This window comes from Porites lutea, chromosome 2, assembly GCF_958299795.1.
Source record: "Porites lutea chromosome 2, jaPorLute2.1, whole genome shotgun sequence".
Lineage (NCBI taxonomy): Eukaryota > Metazoa > Cnidaria > Anthozoa > Scleractinia > Poritidae > Porites > Porites lutea.
The window spans coordinates 39,955,069-39,974,429 of NC_133202.1; the positions used below are offsets into that span (position 1 = coordinate 39,955,069).

The 19,361-nt window shown below is 38.0% G+C and overlaps 1 protein-coding gene across 2 annotated transcripts in view; it reads right to left on the reverse strand.

Annotated features, from left to right (window-relative positions):
- LOC140928597 (uncharacterized) overlaps nt 1-17,832 on the reverse strand; it is a 63,929-nt gene extending 46,097 nt beyond the window's left edge. For both annotated transcript variants that reach the window (XM_073378370.1, XM_073378369.1), the window contains exons 1-16: nt 17,492-17,832; nt 13,750-13,869; nt 12,334-12,429; nt 11,565-11,651; nt 11,253-11,282; nt 10,529-10,612; nt 10,283-10,387; nt 9,209-9,289; nt 8,963-9,067; nt 7,523-7,650; nt 6,281-6,350; nt 4,937-5,129; nt 3,875-3,949; nt 2,831-2,952; nt 2,051-2,200; nt 796-953 (exon numbers count right to left, since the gene is read on the reverse strand). In XM_073378370.1, coding sequence (XP_073234471.1) covers nt 796-953; nt 2,051-2,200; nt 2,831-2,952; nt 3,875-3,949; nt 4,937-5,129; nt 6,281-6,350; nt 7,523-7,650; nt 8,963-9,067; nt 9,209-9,289; nt 10,283-10,387; nt 10,529-10,612; nt 11,253-11,282; nt 11,565-11,651; nt 12,334-12,429; nt 13,750-13,869; nt 17,492-17,819 — 1,932 coding nt within the window. In that variant the 5' untranslated portion in view covers nt 17,820-17,832. The remainder of the gene's footprint in view (nt 1-795; nt 954-2,050; nt 2,201-2,830; nt 2,953-3,874; nt 3,950-4,936; nt 5,130-6,280; nt 6,351-7,522; nt 7,651-8,962; nt 9,068-9,208; nt 9,290-10,282; nt 10,388-10,528; nt 10,613-11,252; nt 11,283-11,564; nt 11,652-12,333; nt 12,430-13,749; nt 13,870-17,491) is intronic.
- Between the last annotated feature and the right edge of the window lie 1,529 nt (nt 17,833-19,361).

The window sequence follows — 19,361 nt, forward strand, 5'->3', positions numbered from 1 at the left end:
TTCTGAGAGGTCGACTTGTAGCAAGTCTTGACACGCTCTTGCTTATGCTTGTGTTATGCTTGCGTTGCTAGTGTGGGCCGGGCATCGTTTACCTTTTACAGCATATTCAACAAATCGACAACAGTCTTCTATGGTCTGTACCCTTATCGATCATAAAAATGACGTCAAAATGTTCAAAACTCAAATTGTAACCTAGCCTGCGAGCAAGCTCTCCTATTTGGGCGAGCCTCGCGAGAACGCGCGAGCGAGGGGCTTCGCCGCTTACTCGCGCGTTTTCGCGAGACTCGCCTCGCTCGCCCAAATAGGAGAGCTTGCTCGCAGGCTAAGTGTAACCACGAGCCGCAGGCGAACATTTTGACGTCATTTCCATTGTTGATAAGAAGTATGGTGCGTTTTCACTCACGTGGCCAGCATTTATGCAAATTTATTGGAACAAGAGAAAGCGTTTCCGTACGGAAAGAGTTCAAATCCCACATGATTGGTTTGGGACACCAACATGGCCGCCGTTTCATTGTTTTGGGACACCAATATGGCCGCCATGACGTCATGTGACACTCTATAGACCATGGAAAATTGTTGTCGATTTGTTTTTTTACAATAACATTGACAGTTTTGACCTCCATTTCTGTTCAAGTTTCTCGGATAATCGCGCACGAGAGAAAGAGAAAAACAAGTTGCGCCACCATCACGTGATTACCATAGTTTGTGCTCTTATCGACCAATCAGCGCGCAAGAAATCACTCAGTTATTGTAAATATGGCATTTCAATATATGGAGAAAAGACTGTAAACTTACCGTAGGTACATCTAATCCCATTACAACTTGGTGAAGTGTCACGGGGTTGGAGTTGCGAGCCGTTATTGCTATGTCCAGAACATTGGAAAATACTGGTCGATAATTAAAAGTGATGGTTATACCGTCTCTCTCTATAGGTCTTATATCTCCTGGAAGAACTGTAAAATAAAAATAAAATGCTCTCTGTAACTCATCATCCTAGCTGAGTTTTATTCAGTTGTCTAACAACTTAACAGTTAACAACTTACAAACAGTAAAGGTGCGTAAAAATGGGCCACAAAAAAACCTGCAATTTGTCTTGCAACACCCAGTGCTGCAGAACAAGTTGAATAGCGATGTTGCACGTTTTACCACCCACGTTTAAACCTCTTAACAACCTGATTTCTTGCAAGACAGGTTTGATTTAGGTTATAAAACGCGTGATATCGCTATTCAACTTGTTCTGCATCAATGTTGCAAGACAAGTTGCACGTTTTTTTGTTGCCCGTTTTTACGCACCTTAACTTACTGTAAGTTGTCTGTGAGTAAGTTAAGTCACATTCCCTCTCAGGCTGGCGGCAAGACTCTACAAAGTTAAGTACCACGCTTACGGTAAACGGCAGGGATGGCCAGACGATTGCTACTGTTTCCGGAAACGATTAAAAAGAAAAGTTCGCACTCACGCAATTTATGAGCGCGAAAACACTCCTCTTCACCTTCAAAACAGGCGACAAACGACACGCGTAATGATCAGTAGGAAAAATGACCTTCTCTGCTCATTTGCCGTTTGTCTCAAAGGTGTTCAGGCAAACTTTCACATGAAATTTCACATTTTCACCAATTTTCGTCCTCTTAGTCCCACTCCTGAGGAAGTTTCGTTTTAATGGTCACACGGCTTGATTTTGCCAAGAAACTAAAAAACTAGGACCAGTTTATGCCGTATAAATAAACACTACCGAGTGGAAGTACTGCTGAGGTTAGACTAGGCACACCATAGGATGCAAAAGAAAGAACTGCATCTTGTGTCTTTGTGAATTACTCTGAAAGTGAAATTGTAACTGTCGCACGGGCAGAAATTTGATGACTGCAGAAAGAAAACAGTCAATACCGTATCTACTCGAATAAGCGGCGCTCATTTCAAAGTTGGACGAGACAAAAAATTGTTTCAAATACAGAAGTACTATTTTCCGTATTAAACTAACAGAATTATCGTCTTTTGATTTTGATTATATCGGGCCGTGCCGCTTATTTACTCGAGTTAATACGGTACACTCACAGTGAGCTTCGTTCCAGAGCTGAATCCTTTCATTAAATTCTATTGGACGCACTGTAGGGATAATGGGATCTGTTAAGCGGCAATCAGCCACTGCATCAGATTCATGGCAGGGTCGCTGAATAAGGCTTCGAGTGCTTTCCCTGGTAACATCTGTGAAAATATACACAGCTATATGCATGAACTCATAGCAGCTACAATAATACCTAAAACTATCGACTAATTCTTTTTTCTTTTTTTTTTTAGCAAAAACAAAAAAAGCAATTGAGAAAGCTAAATCCCGTGGTCTCCTTTCCGTCAAAATGAAAATTTAACTTATCTTTTTTGTCCTCAGAATGTTCCAAGTTAAAAAGTGCGACAATCGCCATGCAAATTTTCGTTACACTAACTGAGGCTGATAACACACTGAACGTCATTACCAGCCACATTCCACAAATATTCCTAACACCAGGAAGTGTGGCTGTTTTTTTTTTGTGTGTGCAATTTTCACCCAATCACCTCGTGCTAAAATAACTTTGTAATTCCGATTGTTTCGCCCGGAATTTATTCGTCGTTTCGGTGCGCAGTTTGCTGTGGAGTTGGATAAGGCGGGGCGAAACGACCGCAGTTACTGTTAACTCATTTTTCATAATTTGTGAACAGAAAACAAAGGATTGTGCACGGTAAGGGAGCTCCCAACAAAACCTACAGCACCATTGTTTTCAACTTTGATGTTTGCCGGGTTTTCTAACCAATCTCCTCTTCTAACTATGGTTTAACTAAGCAACTCTTTCTTCAACATACCACGTGCCACATCCATGAGAATGAGCTCTATCCTCTCGTTTCGTCCTATGTGGTTTAGCAAATGGAAGGCATATAGACCATTTCTTTTACCCGGAGCCTCATATGCTTCATGCTGAGAACAACTGCCGCCAAAATAAACCAAAAAAATACATCAACAAAGATACAAATAATAAAATAATAATGATGATGATAATGATAATAATAATAATAATAATAATAATAATAATAATAATAATTAATATTTTAAATAAATAATAATAATAATAACAATGTTAACTATTAAAATCCTATTTACAATTAATTCGCTCAAAAACACTATTCCGTCAAAACACTCTTTACAATTCCTTTCGATTAAAAAACACTTAAATTTGATTAGAAAAAAATTATTTTAATTAAAAAAATTATTCGAATTACAAACATTTCATTTCAATTAAAACAATCCATTTCGATTCAAAAAACTATTTTCAAGGTTAAACTCCTTCTTACTAAGAAAATTACTAAAAAAGGAAATTACATAGCATTCTCAATGCCTTATTAATGAATATTTGCGTGTCCTTTTTCAATATCTAAGTCAACATCCGACAATTCTAAATTGACTACTACTACTACTACTGCTACTGCTACTGCTACTGTTACTGCTACTGTTGCTGCTGCTATTGCTACTGCAACTGCTGCTGCTGCTATTGCAACTGCAACTGCTACTACTACTGCAACTGCTGCTGCTGCTATTGCAACTGCAACTGCTACTACTACTGCTGCTGCTGCTACAACTGCAACTGCTACTGCTATTGCTACTGCAACTGCTACTGCTGCTGCTGCTATTGCAACTGCAACTGCTACTACTACTGCTACTGCTGCTGCTGCTGCTGCAACTGCAACTGTAACTGCTATTGCAAGCTGCTGCTACTGCAACTGCAACTGCTACCGCTACTACTACTGCTACTGCTACTACTACTGCTCCTGCTACTACTATTACTACTACTACTGCTACTAATAATAATCCACAAAGCATGCCAGTGGAAACTTTGATGATCTTACACTTACCAAGAGTAAGCAAAAATGTTGTTTCCTCTAGCTCCTCTTTTGCAGTATTGCACAGACCCACCATTATTGGGCAATCTGTTAACACAAACGGAATTCCTTACTTTAGAAACTAGAAGGGAACTTGGCCTCGCTCCACTGTCTGCTGTACCCGTCTGGGTAGTGCAGCTTTCTTTGAGAAGAGTTTTCAGTGAAAATGGGCCCCAGAAACCATACAAATCCCATAATTGGTAACATTTTTGTGCCACAATTGAAAAAATCAGACTGTGGACTGATCAAAGGTGAATTTGTAAACACCAGAGTTCTTCTAAGCTTGTTTATGCGAAATCGTGTGAGTGGCTGTTTACGCCTGCTCGGCATACTTGTCACGCATGCGCTGGAGAAATTCCTTTGCCCTTTAGTGTTTGTAAGTTTGATGTTAAATTTTTCTCCTCAGTGACACAAGTGGATGAAATGAAACTTAGAGTAAACTTGCAGAGTTACATGAACAAACCTAGAAGTACTCTGGTGTTTACAAATTTACCTTCGACCAGTCCACAGTCTGATTTCTTTGGTTGGTGCATTTTTGGTTTTTTTTTTAGATTGCTAACATGCTAAATTATGGAATTTCTTTGGTTTTTTGGGGTCCATTTTCACTGAAAACTCATCTTGAGGTAAGCTGTCATGCACGAACCAGACAGGTACAGGAACAGTCGAGTTTGCAGGTAAACAACTTCATATTAGAAGGTCATAAAAGCAGCGTGATAGATCCTGGCCTCCGAGTGGGCACAAAAAATAATCAGAGACAAGCATTTGAATGAGTCATGGGACTGGTTCGTTAAGAGTAGCATCTCGGAGCTCTTTCGCCCGTTCCTAAAAGATATTAGGTCTCCAAAGATGCATGGTGAGTAACCTATTTTAACATTCAGCATGGCATGATACTCTATCCAACCTTTGTTTAGCAATGGCTACAACATTTTATTGATCAACAAACAATCCAAAAACGATAGTTGCATTTTCAAGAAGCACTATGTATTTGGGACACTGCCTACAAATGCAAGACTGACGGACAGTATTTCACCCTACCTGATTCGACAAGAGTCGATGATCAACAAGTTCAATTCAGTGTTGCACGTCTGCATTGTTTGAAGAATCTCTTGAGCTCGCAGACTGTGTTCGCGATCATATTTGAGATCTGCGTCAACAGGAAGAAGAAAGCTTTCCCCACCATCATCAAAACCATGACCAGCATAGTACAGGACACCATAAACACCTCTGCCTAAAGTCAATAAATTAACAAATCTACTGTCAATGTAAAATGTTTAAAAAATGCATTGTTTACAGAGGATTTGCACTTGCCTTCTACAGCTTGTTCACAAACAAAAAACCTACTTTAATAAAGAGCCAGTGTGTAACACCAAAGACTCTGTTTTTAGGTTGCCAACCAGAGAGGGGGCTGCAATTACTATATGGTCATCTCAGCAATCATGGAAAGCTGTAAGTTAATAATCATTTGTGGGGCAAATCAGGCAATACCGTAAGTACTCAACTTTAAATTAACAGTTTACGGGGCTACGTCACGAGGATATTTAACTCAAGGTCGATTCTGTGCAAAAGTCATGACTTAGTACCTTTACCCATACAAAAAAATTAAAATGCTGCAACAGATTTGAGAAATATAAAACAAATTTCATCAGGAAGCACTTAACATAAGAATGTTTTGGTGATTTTTGCAGGCATACCATTAAAACTTGAAAAAGTTGGCCCAACTTTTTCAAGTTTGAATCCATGTCCATCCTCGCCATCCATATCAACAGACAACGGGGAATAGTTTCAATGCCTACATATAGTCTTAATAACAAAACTGGAGAATCATTTTTGGAATCCAATTGTTCTCTGGACATGTTTTAGTTCTTAAAACCTGCGCGTGCAATTAAGAAGCAAACCAGAACCAGATGGCTATTCACAAGCATTAAGCCTGGTTCTCATACGCCGCCGAGCTTCCTGCGACATAGCTGCTGGTACTGCCTGCCACACTGTTCCGATATGAGAACAGAAGTTGCCGGCAACAGAGGCCATGTCAGTCTTTACCGCGGGCATGCCTGACTCGACTTTGCAAGCATGCCGGCAGAAAAGACCTGCGATGTTTCTTGTTGCCGGCGGCGTTATGTCCTCGTATGTCAGAGTAGTAAGGCAAGCAGTACCGGCGGATATGTTGCAGGTACTTCGGTGGCATAATTATGAGAACCAGGCTTAACAAGTGAATGGACTTGAACATTAGCAGTGACTGCGAAATAAATTCAGTGACAGGTTGGAGAGGAATGCCAGCCCGGACCACCGTATTGCAAGTTCACCAAGCTGACCTTTATTATGCTACAATTCTAAAAATCAATACTTTATTAGTTTAAGGTTAACTATGAAGAATCTCACCTAACATCCTAGTGAATGATAACACTGCAATCCTCATCTCGCTCAAGGATAAGTTTACCAGGGATACAACCTTCAAAGCGAGAAAAAATTCACCACTGTGCATCAAGGGACCTAGGCCAAGTTTTTTCTGAATGATTTTCCGTAATTTTTAACAAATATGACTTCGAATTAATGCTGAAGTTGATTGGCAAAATCATTGGCACATAAAACTTTCCATGCATTATTTTGAAGAAAGAGCTGGCTGATGATTTCAAGTTTTAAAAACCTAAACCTAGCACACTCTCATCTTCCTCAGTTTTGCCTATCTGTGTTCGTTTTTCATTGCTCTGTCTCCCCCTTTTCTTCTTCTACAGTTAAACCCTTTAAGCCTCAAGATCCAAAAACCAAATTCTCCAGGGTGATCTTGAGAATAGTTGAGAGAATTTGGTTCAAGATCAAAGCATTCTCCCTTGGGTAATCAAATCTGTAGCTCTCATAACCTTTACTCTTGTTGATCTGCTGATGTTGTTAGGAGAAAATTGATGTTGCACACTCTTGGCACCTAAAGGGTTAAAGCAATCATTTAACCCTTTCCTTCACAATCGTATGAATTCGTCCGATTGGAAGGGGTCTGCAGAAAAATGGTCAGCATGCATTTGCATGAGTCTTGGGTAGCCTGTGGTGACTCAATCAACAAAGAGAACAACATAGGTGATAATTTGCTGTGTGAATGAGCAAACTGGGTCAAATTTTCAATATTTTATTGACATCAGCAGCATGCAAACTCAAATAATGGCAATGGCATAAATTCTCAGGGGCATGGTCATTAAGAAGCCATTACTCTTCTAAGGGTTCCAACAGAGTGCTGTTAATCGCATCAGCTATTTTCTGTGTAGATACGTTCTCAAGTTCATCAACATGCATTTGGGCAAGCAGGTGACTAGAGCAGGATGATTTTGCTCCACTGAGTCTTAGCACCTTCTCCCACCACGATCTAGGGTCACTCTCTCTTAGCTCTTCTACTTTGGACCCGTAAAAATTTGCTTTGCAGTGTTTGCTCTTATGGTTGATGTCAACAGGCTGTATGGCATAGAAATTTAACATGAACTTTCTAAACCACAAACATGCTTTCATGTGAGGAATAATGAAAATACCACAAGTATTAGTGAATTAAATTTCTTAGTTACTGAAGATTACTTTCTGTCCATTAGAAAAAAGAGGATCTCTGAAATCTACTTTTGTGATGACTCCCTCCCTACCAACCTTAAATTCAAGTCTTTGAAGAGCAAAAGCCACATCATAAGCATCTTTTTCAGGATAAGCAAGTCCTTGCAACATTTGACATTCATAATTTTGATTTCCAATGACCAAAGCAACCTTGTCTGAGACCACTGCAGAATCAAAAACCACACAAATATACAATGACTACGAAGAAAAATTTCAAAACGTCACTGTTATTTGATATGGGAAAACCATCTTTCTTTCCTAACTTATAGCTTAATTATTGTCTGGGGTGATACTTATGCTACAACTCTAAACGCTGTTGTAGTTTTACAGAAAAAGGCAGTGCAAATAATTACATATTCTAATCGTGATGCTCATTCTAGCCCACTGCTTTCACAGCTAGGTTTAATCAAGCTCATGGATCTTGTGACTATTCATACTGCCCCCTTTTTGTGTTTCAATTCCATCACAATCTACTACCTAACGCTTTTGACAACTTCCTTTTACTTACATCGTCTAAGCATGGGTATAGTACTATGCTGGCATCAAAGTCAACTTATTATATTGATCAGGTCAGAACTAACAAGACCCCCATAGTGAGGGTTCATTGGGCGGCTGTGAAACGGGATAGAGAATAACTCTGTTCAAGCAAGAAGCGATTGTCATTATTTTTAACTGGGACATTTCCACAACTCACTCCCTTCCCTAGTCTGTGTACAGACCCTCCACCTTCCCTCAGGTTTTTCCTGAGGAGAGGGGGGAGGGGTCTGTACACAGGCTACCCCTTCCCTCATCCCTCTGCCACCAAAGATATAGCATATGACAGTACTAGCTTGCCTTGCTAATCTGATCTAACCGGAAATTCCAAAAATTATTGTCATTCTACCCTTACAAAATGTCACAGGGTTAGTTTTGGTCGCTTAAATTCCATTTTAATAGTAATTTCTGTTCTTTAAATCTCACAAAGGAAATTAAGTTTCATTTTTCCTGTCCGATATTGCATTTAAAGCCCTTCTAACAATCCCCATGAATATGTTTCTCTGTAACAGGACGATATGCAAATAGTATATTCCTTCTTGTATTTACTTTCGATCCACACGCAGGGAGAGAATTGCAAGGGGTCAATTGATCTTGCTCCAATGCTGTGCTATATATTGAATGCATGTGATCAGATTACAAATGATAGAAGGTCCAAATGCGCATGATCAGATTGCGTCCCCTGAATTTCATTCATTCTTAGTTGAAGCCCAAATGAATGCTAACTACATACATGGTGGGCATGCATATAAGCAACTTGGAGATTAGGATGGCAGGCTCCTCTGGTCACCTTCCACAAATCTTTAGCTTTAAATGATATAAATCTTTGGTATTTTATCCGTTTAGTCATTATGCCTGACTTCAGGTGGGACTTCATTGAATATAGAGCATATCTTAGATGCACACTGTCTAACTGTTATTTGCAACTTTGGATTCACTTACCAGGCCGTGGTGGGCTTGGAGGAAGCCGCAATGGGCCCGGATGAATAAAATTGTGCTGCCTGTAAACAGGTGGCAATTCTACATTCACGTCACCATAATGAGATCCTAGGGACAAAGATATAATGAAATAATATGTTAAAAAAGTTACACACAAAAAAACATCAGTACAGGTGATAAGTAACTTATTACTGAATATTCCAAAAGAGAGAAGAAAAAATGTTCATTCCAAAGCTGTGATTTTGATACCTGGTGGGCTTTGTGGGATAGTATTTGGCGGCCGCTGCATAGTCTGTAGCTCACTGTAACTACTTTCACCTTGAGATGAGCCTGTGAAATAAAATTTACAGTTTCACAGACCAAATAAAGTCACCAATTTTCTAAGGACTATAATCTTAAAGACCTCATTCTAGCCCACTGTCTTCACAGCTAGGTTTAATCAAGCTCATGGATCTTGTGACTATTCATACTGCCGTTTTTTGTTTCAATTCCATCACAATCTACTACCTAAGGCTTTTGACAACTTCTTTTCACTTATATTTGTTTGGAATAATCTGGATAAAAATTTAAAAAGTAGTTCTCTGAATCTATTCAAGCAAACAATGAAAACAGATATTTTATCAACTTACTGTGGATGCTGGACAGTATTGAATAACTTATACCCTTATTAATGTAAACTTTATGATTCTCTGGTACCATTTTTTGTTTTTGTTTGTTTGCTTTTTCCTTTTATGTTGTTCTATTTTATCTTAATTAAATTAATATTTTTTATTAATTAATTTATTTTTTATCATTTTTTTTCTCTCCTAAATTTATGACATTCTTCCCCTATCTTTTGTGTGTTGCAACCATATAAAATGTAATTTAATTGTTGTAACTACTCAGGTCGTTTAGTTCTTCTTTGCTATTCTGAGTAGTTTTTTTGCCTGACCTATTTTAATTTATGCTGTTCTTGTCAATGTTTTAAGTTGGCAAAATAACGTGGTTGGTTGGTTGTTGTTGTTGTTGTTGTTGTTGTCATGTTTGATTATTGAAAACATGCAAACATCATGCAACCTGTGAAAGTGATTTTTAATTTCTTGTGTCCCCTGAATTCCATTCATTCTTAGTTGAAGCCCAAATGAAAGCTAGCAGCTTGGAGATTAGGATGGCAGGCTCCTCTGGTCACCTTCTATAAATCTTTAGCTTGAAAATGTTTGTCTTTGGTATTTTATCTATTTTGGTCATGCATTATGCCTGACCACAGGTAAGAGTTCATTGAATATGGAGCATATCTTAGTTGCACACTCTCTAACTGTTATTTGCAACTTTGGATTCACTTACCAGGCCGTGGTGGGCTTGGAGGAAGCCGTGATGGACCCGGAGGATTAAAATTGTGCTGCCTGTAAACAGGTGGCAATTCCACATTTACGTCACCATAATGAGATCCTATGGACAAAGATATCATGAAATAATAAGTTAAACAAGTTATGCACAAAAAGACATCAGTACAGGTGATAAGTAACTTATTACTGAATATTCCAAAAGAGAGAAGCAAAAATGTTCATTCCAAAGCTGTGATTTTGATACCTGGTGGGCTTTGTGGGATAGTATTGGGCGGCGGCCGCTGCATAGTCTGTAGCTCACTGTAACTCACTTCACCTTGAGATGAGCCTGTGAAATTAAATTTTACAGTTTCACAGACCAAATAAAGTCAACAATTTTCTAAGGACTAGAATCTTAATGACCACTGTTTTTCCTTTGCTTTTAAGTTCTCGTAAGGAACCACTCAGTCAACACTTGATCATACATAATACATTACATGACCACTAGTTAACTTTGAATGTTATGATTAATAAATTAGAAACTATTAATATTAATTTAGCTGAAATGTATGTAGGTAATTACACACCATTATCTTTCAGCTTAAGGCTTTTGTAAGTAACCACTAACAAGAAGTTTATCAGACCTCCCCGAGTCCTACAGCAGAGCCTATTCTTGTAAATGGATGCAACCACTATTATAGATTCCCAAGGCGGTCGCTTAAGAGACTATTGATGGTACTTGCCTTTAACCTTTGAAAAGATTAAAGATAAGTACCGTCAATAGTTGAGTTTTAATACTTTTAATAGTTATAATGATTCTCTGTACATATATTATTTATCTCTTGTTTAAATCGTTCAAGAAGGCACCTTGAAAATGAGCCTCCAACTGACAGTTCTTTGTCTTTTTTAAATAAAGTTCCTTGATTAATTTTGTCATGGCAACTTGAAAAAGGCCACAATTTGTTCTTCTAACGAATTATTGTCCCTACCATTTTGGAGAACAGTTGCTGGATGTCGAACTGCAAAAGAAAAAAAAATTACAAGAAAAACTTTCATGAAGTAATAATAAATTATTTAGCAAACCATTCCTCCAGTGTTAGCTGTCATTTTATTTCTCTGCATCTTTCCTATACTCCTCTCTTCCCTTTGAAATGACCCCTTCATATCCCTGGCACCTTACTCCATAGGATCCTTTTATCCCCCTTCAATCTCCTTACGTAGTAACTAGTCTGCAAAATTAAAATTAAACTTCTACAAAAATACAGTTCCGTGCAGCAGTCAATAACATTTATAGTACATACCTTGTGGCCTTGGCTCTGCTGCCAGTGGTGATCCCAAATCATAAAACATATTCTGCTGAGTATTGAATGTAACCTCTCGCCAATACCCTTAGCAAATAAAAGCAATGAGCCAAGGAGTTATGTATAACTACGTTTTTACAATAACAATACTTTTACTCTTCGTTAATGGCAGCTTATGGCATTTCATGTCTACTACAAATACAGGGTATAGGATAGTGCTTTTCTCATGCTCTGTAGTCTGTGAGTACATTTTTCAACATATGGCCACCTTGGTAATAAGATCACCTTGTCATAATGGCCACTTTTGTTGACCCAGCAAAATGGCCATACATTTTCTAATAAAAAAACTGTACAACAGCCGCATTTTAAAATAATCATCTCAGTAGAATCTTTTATAATTTCATCCCATTAATATGGCCACTTGTACAAAGTTTAGAAAATTAAATGCCGGTGACATGTCAATTTGATTGACGTACATGTAGTTAGCTGAGCCAGTCTTTTTGTATTGTTTTTAGACTAAAAATGCATATTTTGGGTGGTTTAGTAGCCGATCTTATAATATAATATTTTTTAATAAATAGAACAGTTGTTTAAGAAGTGTGAATGTGATGTATGGTGTATTTGTCATTACGGCCCTCAAGTCATGAAATTTGACCTTGCCCCAGTAATACCGCCACCCAGTTAATATGGGCAAATTTTCTGACCCATTGGTGACTGTATTAATGAGGTTCCACATTGCATTTACAAACTTAAGTTACTGCACACTTACTTTCATCCCCTTCATAGTTATTGTACAGTCTACTCCCAGATAAGTTGTTACAGTGGAGATACTCATTTTCTTGAGGAGGACGCGTTTCTTTTAAATCTGATCAAATAAATACAAAAATCAGTTCACATTCAAGCAATACCATGGAGTGGTACAAAAAAACATTAACGATGGAATAACTGAAATCCTCTTCATTATTTTAGCTCAGTCAAAATGGGCTGGAGCTGGCAATGTTGCTGCTTCCAGTGGAATTTTTGCCACCTACTTACTACTTTAGGTTTGTAAATTGAGTAACAACCACAAACATTTAGACCTAAAAGCTGTCTGCTACTCTCAAGATATCCTTCTTACTATTGTAAACAGTTTGAGTGGTCTGTATTTTGAAGCATACTAAGTTTAGAAGGGGAGGATGGATTATAAAGCACTGTAACATGGACCAATTCTAAAGCATATCAACAGCAATGGATTAGGCAATTAATACTTTCATAGATAAAGAATCAAAGGCAATGATTAACAGCAACTTACTGTATTACTTAAACATATGCTTTGTATTAGATGCAAATAAATTAAACTTAAGCAGGTCTGAGTCACAGGTAAATGAAGCTTAACCTGGTTGCAATACCACAAAAAGCCTAGGCGTATTCTAGTCAGTTACAAGGTGTTCATTGGGCATTGGAGATTGGAGAATTCTCTGTTTACTACGCAGATTTCTCCCGCTAACATTTGGTAGCCTATGACTTTTTTTTTATCCAGATGTGGAGCCTCTTTCTTTCTCCTTTTACATCACACTCTTCACCTGAGAACCCTACCAAGAATCATTAGACAAGTAGAGACCCTCAGTGAATTCAAAATCAAGCTAAAGCGCCACTTTAAACAATAACACCTGCGTTACATGTTGTCTTAACTTAATTAATTGTCTAATTTTAATGTTTTAATGTCCTTGTTTTTGTGTTTTGTCAGGGCTCCATTTAAAATAGCTCTGCTAAATTGGATGCCCCTGGATAAATATTGAAATAAAAAAAAAAAAAAAAATCAGATATAGAACCATTCTACTATATATCTCACTCAGAGGCTGCTATCAGCCCTGGTGGTGACAATACGACAATTGCAGGATGATGACATTTTACTACAATTACTACCAGAATCCTTGGGTTTGTTGTTTTCTTGGGCAAATTAAGGCTATTGTTCTTTAATCTGCAGCGGGATTGACAAATTTAAAGAACAAAGCAAAACCGAAATGAATTCTGGTAGTTGTAGTCAATTAAATATCGTCATCGTGCAATTGTCCTATTGAAAATCATACTCAGCCTCATCCAGTAATTGATAACTGACACAAGGTGCCACTCTCCTAATTGGCAAGCACTTGGTAGTCAGCTATGACAAATATTAGACAAATGTCTTGTTTAAATGGAAACGAACCTCCTTTGGAATAGTCTCCAAATATATTTCTTTGTCCAGGTGGACCATAAAATGCAGTAGACAGGTCATAAGGCACATGTGGGTTGCTTAGGTTGTTCACAGGACGATTCTGAGGAATTTCTGTGATAGACAACAAAATTTTAAGCAGTTGCATTGAAAAGAATTAAATTAAGATTGGGAACAATATTAAGTTAATTACTGGAACTTAAGGATCAATTAATTTCAGACCAACCAATAAGAACTCTGAATTGTCCAAAAAGATTCTTTGCTCAAAAAGGTAGTCTAAAGCAAAATATATCAAGTCCTAAGATTTCAAATTGCATGGAAAAGACGTTTTTGGTTACATCCCTTCAGATCATCAAAGCCATCTGTAAAAATACACCCTTCGTTTCGAGACAATGTTTATAACTACAAGAAAAAAAAGTAAGAAGAGGTAAATTTTTCCGTATTTCTCTACTTGCACCTTTTACATACAGTTCATTTTATTAGCCTTAGTTTAAACTAAAAAGGCATTTAAGACAATTACTTTGTTTCATACAAGCTTTAAAGAGGGGTATCTCTGAAAAGAAATTTAATTGTCGGTGAATTTCTTTAATTATTGTCCATGGTTCCGCTGATAAGCTAGATTGATTCACTCACTCCCTTATGGAAACTTGCTTGTTTTTGGACTGAATCTTTTATTCCCCCAAAGAGATTTTGTGTCTGATAAATCATTTCCAATCAAAGTATTGTGAGTATTGTGAAAACTTGCTTGTCTGGCAAACCCTCTAAGTACTTATGCACAGTTATACACCCCTTATAATTTGCATTCGCGCTTACTGCGTGTCTTTCAGTCCAAATATAGGGGTATATATATAGAGAGGACATGATCACATGTGAGTAACAAACTCAAACAGAACAACAAGTTGTTTCCCCCCTTTCATTTTTTGAGCTATTTTGAAAAAATAGCTCATATGTCAGTGGTGTGAGCGTATGTATCTTTGTGGCTTTGTATCTTTATAACTTTGTATGTTCGGATGTTTGTTGCAAGAGCCAATAAGGTTGAAGGTACTATGAGTTGATGTTTAGGAACCAATGAGATCTTGGTATCTACTTAAAAATGATATTGCTAAAGGTCGAACAAGGGCACTTTAAGACTGCCATCTTGATTCTTCACAATTTTTTCGTCTTTTATCATGGCTACAGGTGTTTGGAAACATTATATTAAATATCTTCATGATTCAAACGCTGTGTACAGTGATGCAGCTGTTTAAGGGTTCATATTTTAGTGTGGATGCTACTTCAAGACATTTCTGACCGAATTCGGCTATCGCGAATGGTACCACGCACGTATTTATGAGTTGTGTTTCACCTGCTTCAAGGTGGAGTATAAAAGATCATATATTTTCAAAGCTCTTCCAGTGAAGCAATAATTGATATTTAGATATGGACTTTAACTCGAAAGTATGCGGCCTATAAAATGTGGTTTTAGAAGTTTGAAAGGCAGCTTACTTGTTTAAAGCTGTACTGAGTATTGTTAATCCTGTAAACAAGCTGTAGAAATATACATCCTTCCTGCATACTAAGCATTATAGTTATTGAAACTTATTTTATTTAGTAAAGATGCGTAAATAAAATTGGAAGAAGCTAGTTGACACAATAATTAGATACTGCTTTATTGAGTGGAGTAACATGATATGAGCAGAAATATATTTCGGCAGTTTGCTAATTTTCTTGGAAGTTAATAAATGTTAGGCTATCAATCTCGACGTTACATGAAGCATAATTTAATTGCAGATGTTGTAAAGCCGAGGTGATTTCTTAAAATCATTTGAGAAAATTTTGTAGTAAACAATTTGCGTTTTTTTAAAGTACGAATTGTAAAAGGGCCAAAGACCAACATCTTCACGTGCAAATTGTGTGCATGAGTTATTTTTATAATTCTGTTTACTCGATTACTGTGTGATAACTCGAATTCCCTCATGTACGAAAGGGGCAAAGTCCAACACTTTCACTTGCCAGTTGTGTGACTGTACATCTCACGCAGATTGGCTTTTCACAATAATAATAGTAACTTGAACGTACGTATGAAGACCTGTTTCGTTTTGTAACCAATGCCTCAAAAAAGGCTCTTGTCTTTTAAGAAGCAATAGCTTTTAAAACGTGAAGAAATAAGTTGTCGGAGTTAAACACTGTTTCACTGGGTAGAATCGCACGTGAAAACCTCGTGAATTGTGATGATGCAACCATATACCACAATGATAAAAATCCTGGTATTTCATAACTACTCGAATTCAATGAGTCCCTTTTTAGCTTAAGACACTCCGAGGAAACCTTAGAGTTGTCCTTCCAATCAACGTTTGGTGAGTAGACATAAATTTTACTTAAACAATTTGTTTAACTTGCACCAAATGTAACAGGGAAAGACAGAGGAAAGTGAACATATAGCATGTGGATCGACGCAGCTGAGCGTTTCGCGTTTTCGTTTATGTACGGCAATACTCAATTTTGCACAAAAACCCAGTCTACATTTAGGACGAAAAAGGTAGATTCATCACTCTTGGTAAGGTTACACTGAAGCAGTAAAGTTACACTGAAGCATTCAAAATAGCTCATGCACGTTTAACGTGCCTATGTTTTGGAAGTGACATGATTTTTTATAGTCATGTTACACTGTACTAGTTTCGACAGCAATAAAGCACGGAATCCGGAATCCGGAAATGGAATCATGGAAACGGTGTGCATATTTTACATTGAAGAGGCTTATTAAACATGGTGCATTATTTTTTGTGTAATCAGTTGCGGAATCAAGCAAATGCATGCACAATTCTCTCTTCTCTTTGGACTCCACAATGCTATGGTTCTCTTGAGTAAGTTGTCTTGATAAACAAAACTGAACACTGTTGAAGACAACCAAGAAAAGACACCCAACTTGACGACGATGCCTTTCAATTACATAAACAATGCTTCAGTTTATTTAAACAAAGTCTGTCTCCACATAACTTACCTCTTTATAAAGGAATTAGTTATTGTCAGTGACTTCTTCTCAGCTATAGTTTTTCTCCTCGCTTTGCTTTCCTATGAGAAATTTGCATTCACTGCTGGAAGGGGTATGACGAGTCTTTTTACCAAAATTGACTCCTCTAGTCATACCGCAGTCTTCCCGGGTATTAAATTTATTCATTCATTTTTATTGTCATTGCTAATATACTTTTTTCCAAAATCGATCCCTTGGAACCTTCTTTCATAGATTCCGTATTCCGTTTCCGTTTCCGTTTCCGTTTCCATAATTCCGGATTCGGTGTTTTAGTGCCCCACGCACTAGTTTACACTCTGTCATTAATTAAAACGAATAAGTCTAAGTGTTAAGCGTACTTTTATAAATTTGTTCCAAATATTTGTGAAAGCGCGCAAAATATTAGGCCTATCGGTGATCAATATCCCCTTTAGACTACACATTCCACCGCTTGATACACGCAAGAAAACAATTTCCTCGTAATTCGTTTTGTTTGCATTTGCACGCATTGGTTTCCGCCGAGACTGACAACTAACCACACATTTTTCAAATCTGAAATAGTTAACCAAAAGATTAATGACAAAGCAACTAGAGAAAATGAAAAATATGCCACGACAGAAAGTTCTACTGTAGTTTTCAAGAGATCACGCACAAATCACAATAAATATTAAACAGCTAACGTTAGGCATATTCAATTACAAAGAATTTACAACATCTAAACAAACTCAAGACAACCGAGACATTTACCTGTAAATTCCAAGGGTTGAAGAATTTCAACAACATCGTCTCGTTTCATATTTTTAAGCAGCTCAATCAAGTGACTCACAGTTTTGGCTTCACCGTTCTTCGTATGGGACATGAACCAGTCATGCAGTAGAGCAACTGTGGGATTTCTCTGTAGCGCGAAATTTCTTACCATTTCGTAGTTATAGTTCATTTTGCCTGCCAAATACCTGAAATCTTTCATAGGATGTCTTGGATTGAGCTTCATTCCAAGTTTTTCAAGAACATCCATTGTTAAACTGCTTACGAGGGTTCGAACCCGAACAGTGTCTTCTTGTTCGTATGTCGCCATGTTTTTCCTTCTGTCAAGAGACTGTCACGTGTATACACTAGGGGTGGGTAGAGGGGACTTGTTCAGGCTTCTCTCGGATGGCAATAATAACTCGACCGGAAATTGAAAAATACAATACAACCAATAGTAAATAGTACAACCACATTTGCATGCTGTGCAAAATCCTAATCAGAACAGTTGGAATTAAAATAATTGAGGTTCAATAATAATAATAATAGTAATAATATTAATAATAAAAATGATGATGATGATGATGATGATGATGATAAAATAACTGGATACAGAGCTAACCAGGAAAGAAAAAACGAGGTCAAAATAAACGGTTTTGTGGAGACCGTTCGGATCAGAGCCGACTTGAAACAACCTAGATCCAACGTCATCTTCTCAACGGGAATCTTTTTAAAGTCAATGATCGTTCTAGGACATATGCTGTACTGTGAAACGCCGTGAATACGTAGCCTGCGAACGGCAGACATTTCTCTTTGTAATCGCCGCTAAGGGAAATTTCTCCTCGCGAAACGTCTCTCAGCGGCGATGAGACTGACGAGACATGGCATACTATCCGTATTAACCGGTGTTCGAATTAACCGGGTTAATTTAGAGAAAAAAATGAGCTTTTTCACGCGTTTCATAATACTTAGTGCAGAATATACTTGAAGGGTTGGAGAGACCGGTTAAGAGAAGGGTCTGGTGTTGAATGTTGGATCATCCCCAGCCTGATGTTACAGCTCGAGGTCAGGAGACCTATCTCAAATCACAATTATGGGATGAAGAAAAATAGAAATAAACTACTTTTAGACTGAGCTATTCAGTTGAATAAGTACTGGTCATGGATCGGTCTGATCGAAGCGAGCTGCTCTTCTCTGAACTTGCTCAAGCAGGTCTTCTTGATATTTCCTGTAAGAGTCCTATGATGTACATGTATGCTAGTTATTCAGAAGTTATGCAATGTTTTCGAGTGGTATCCCACGAGTAAACATTTTGGCGGCCTGCGCGAAAAGTCACACTTTTCTCGCGCGCCTAAAAGTTCCCCGTACTCGCAATTGTGGTAATAAAACCAAAAAAACACAAATTAAAAAACGCATCGAACGTTTGATCGCGCAGGAAGTTTCTGGATATATCAATGCGCAAAACATAGAGTGTTCCTCAAGGCGTTCAGGTAGTGGAGCGCGGTATGCCTAATACCTAGGCCGTTCCTGGTAGTTTTGACTGTAGGGGTCATGGAAAAAACGGGAAGGATCACGACAAAGCTCAAAACACACAAAGGCAGAAGGGAAGACCCCTTGCGGCGCCTCTCCTGACGGTTGCCACCCTTAGCCCCCAAAGCCGCCGCCCCTGAGGGGTGCCAACCGGCAGGGGCCGAGGCCGATGCGGAGGTACGCTTTACGTTTCTTGGTCATAGGATGCCATTTAGACTCAGAAAAGAGACTCTATGTTTAAATTATGCAACACAAGACTTGGTTAAGCTGTTTTAAACCGATCGAGGGAAGAAGCCAGTTAGAACTACACGGAGAGAATATCCGGTCCAGGATTTTCGATTCC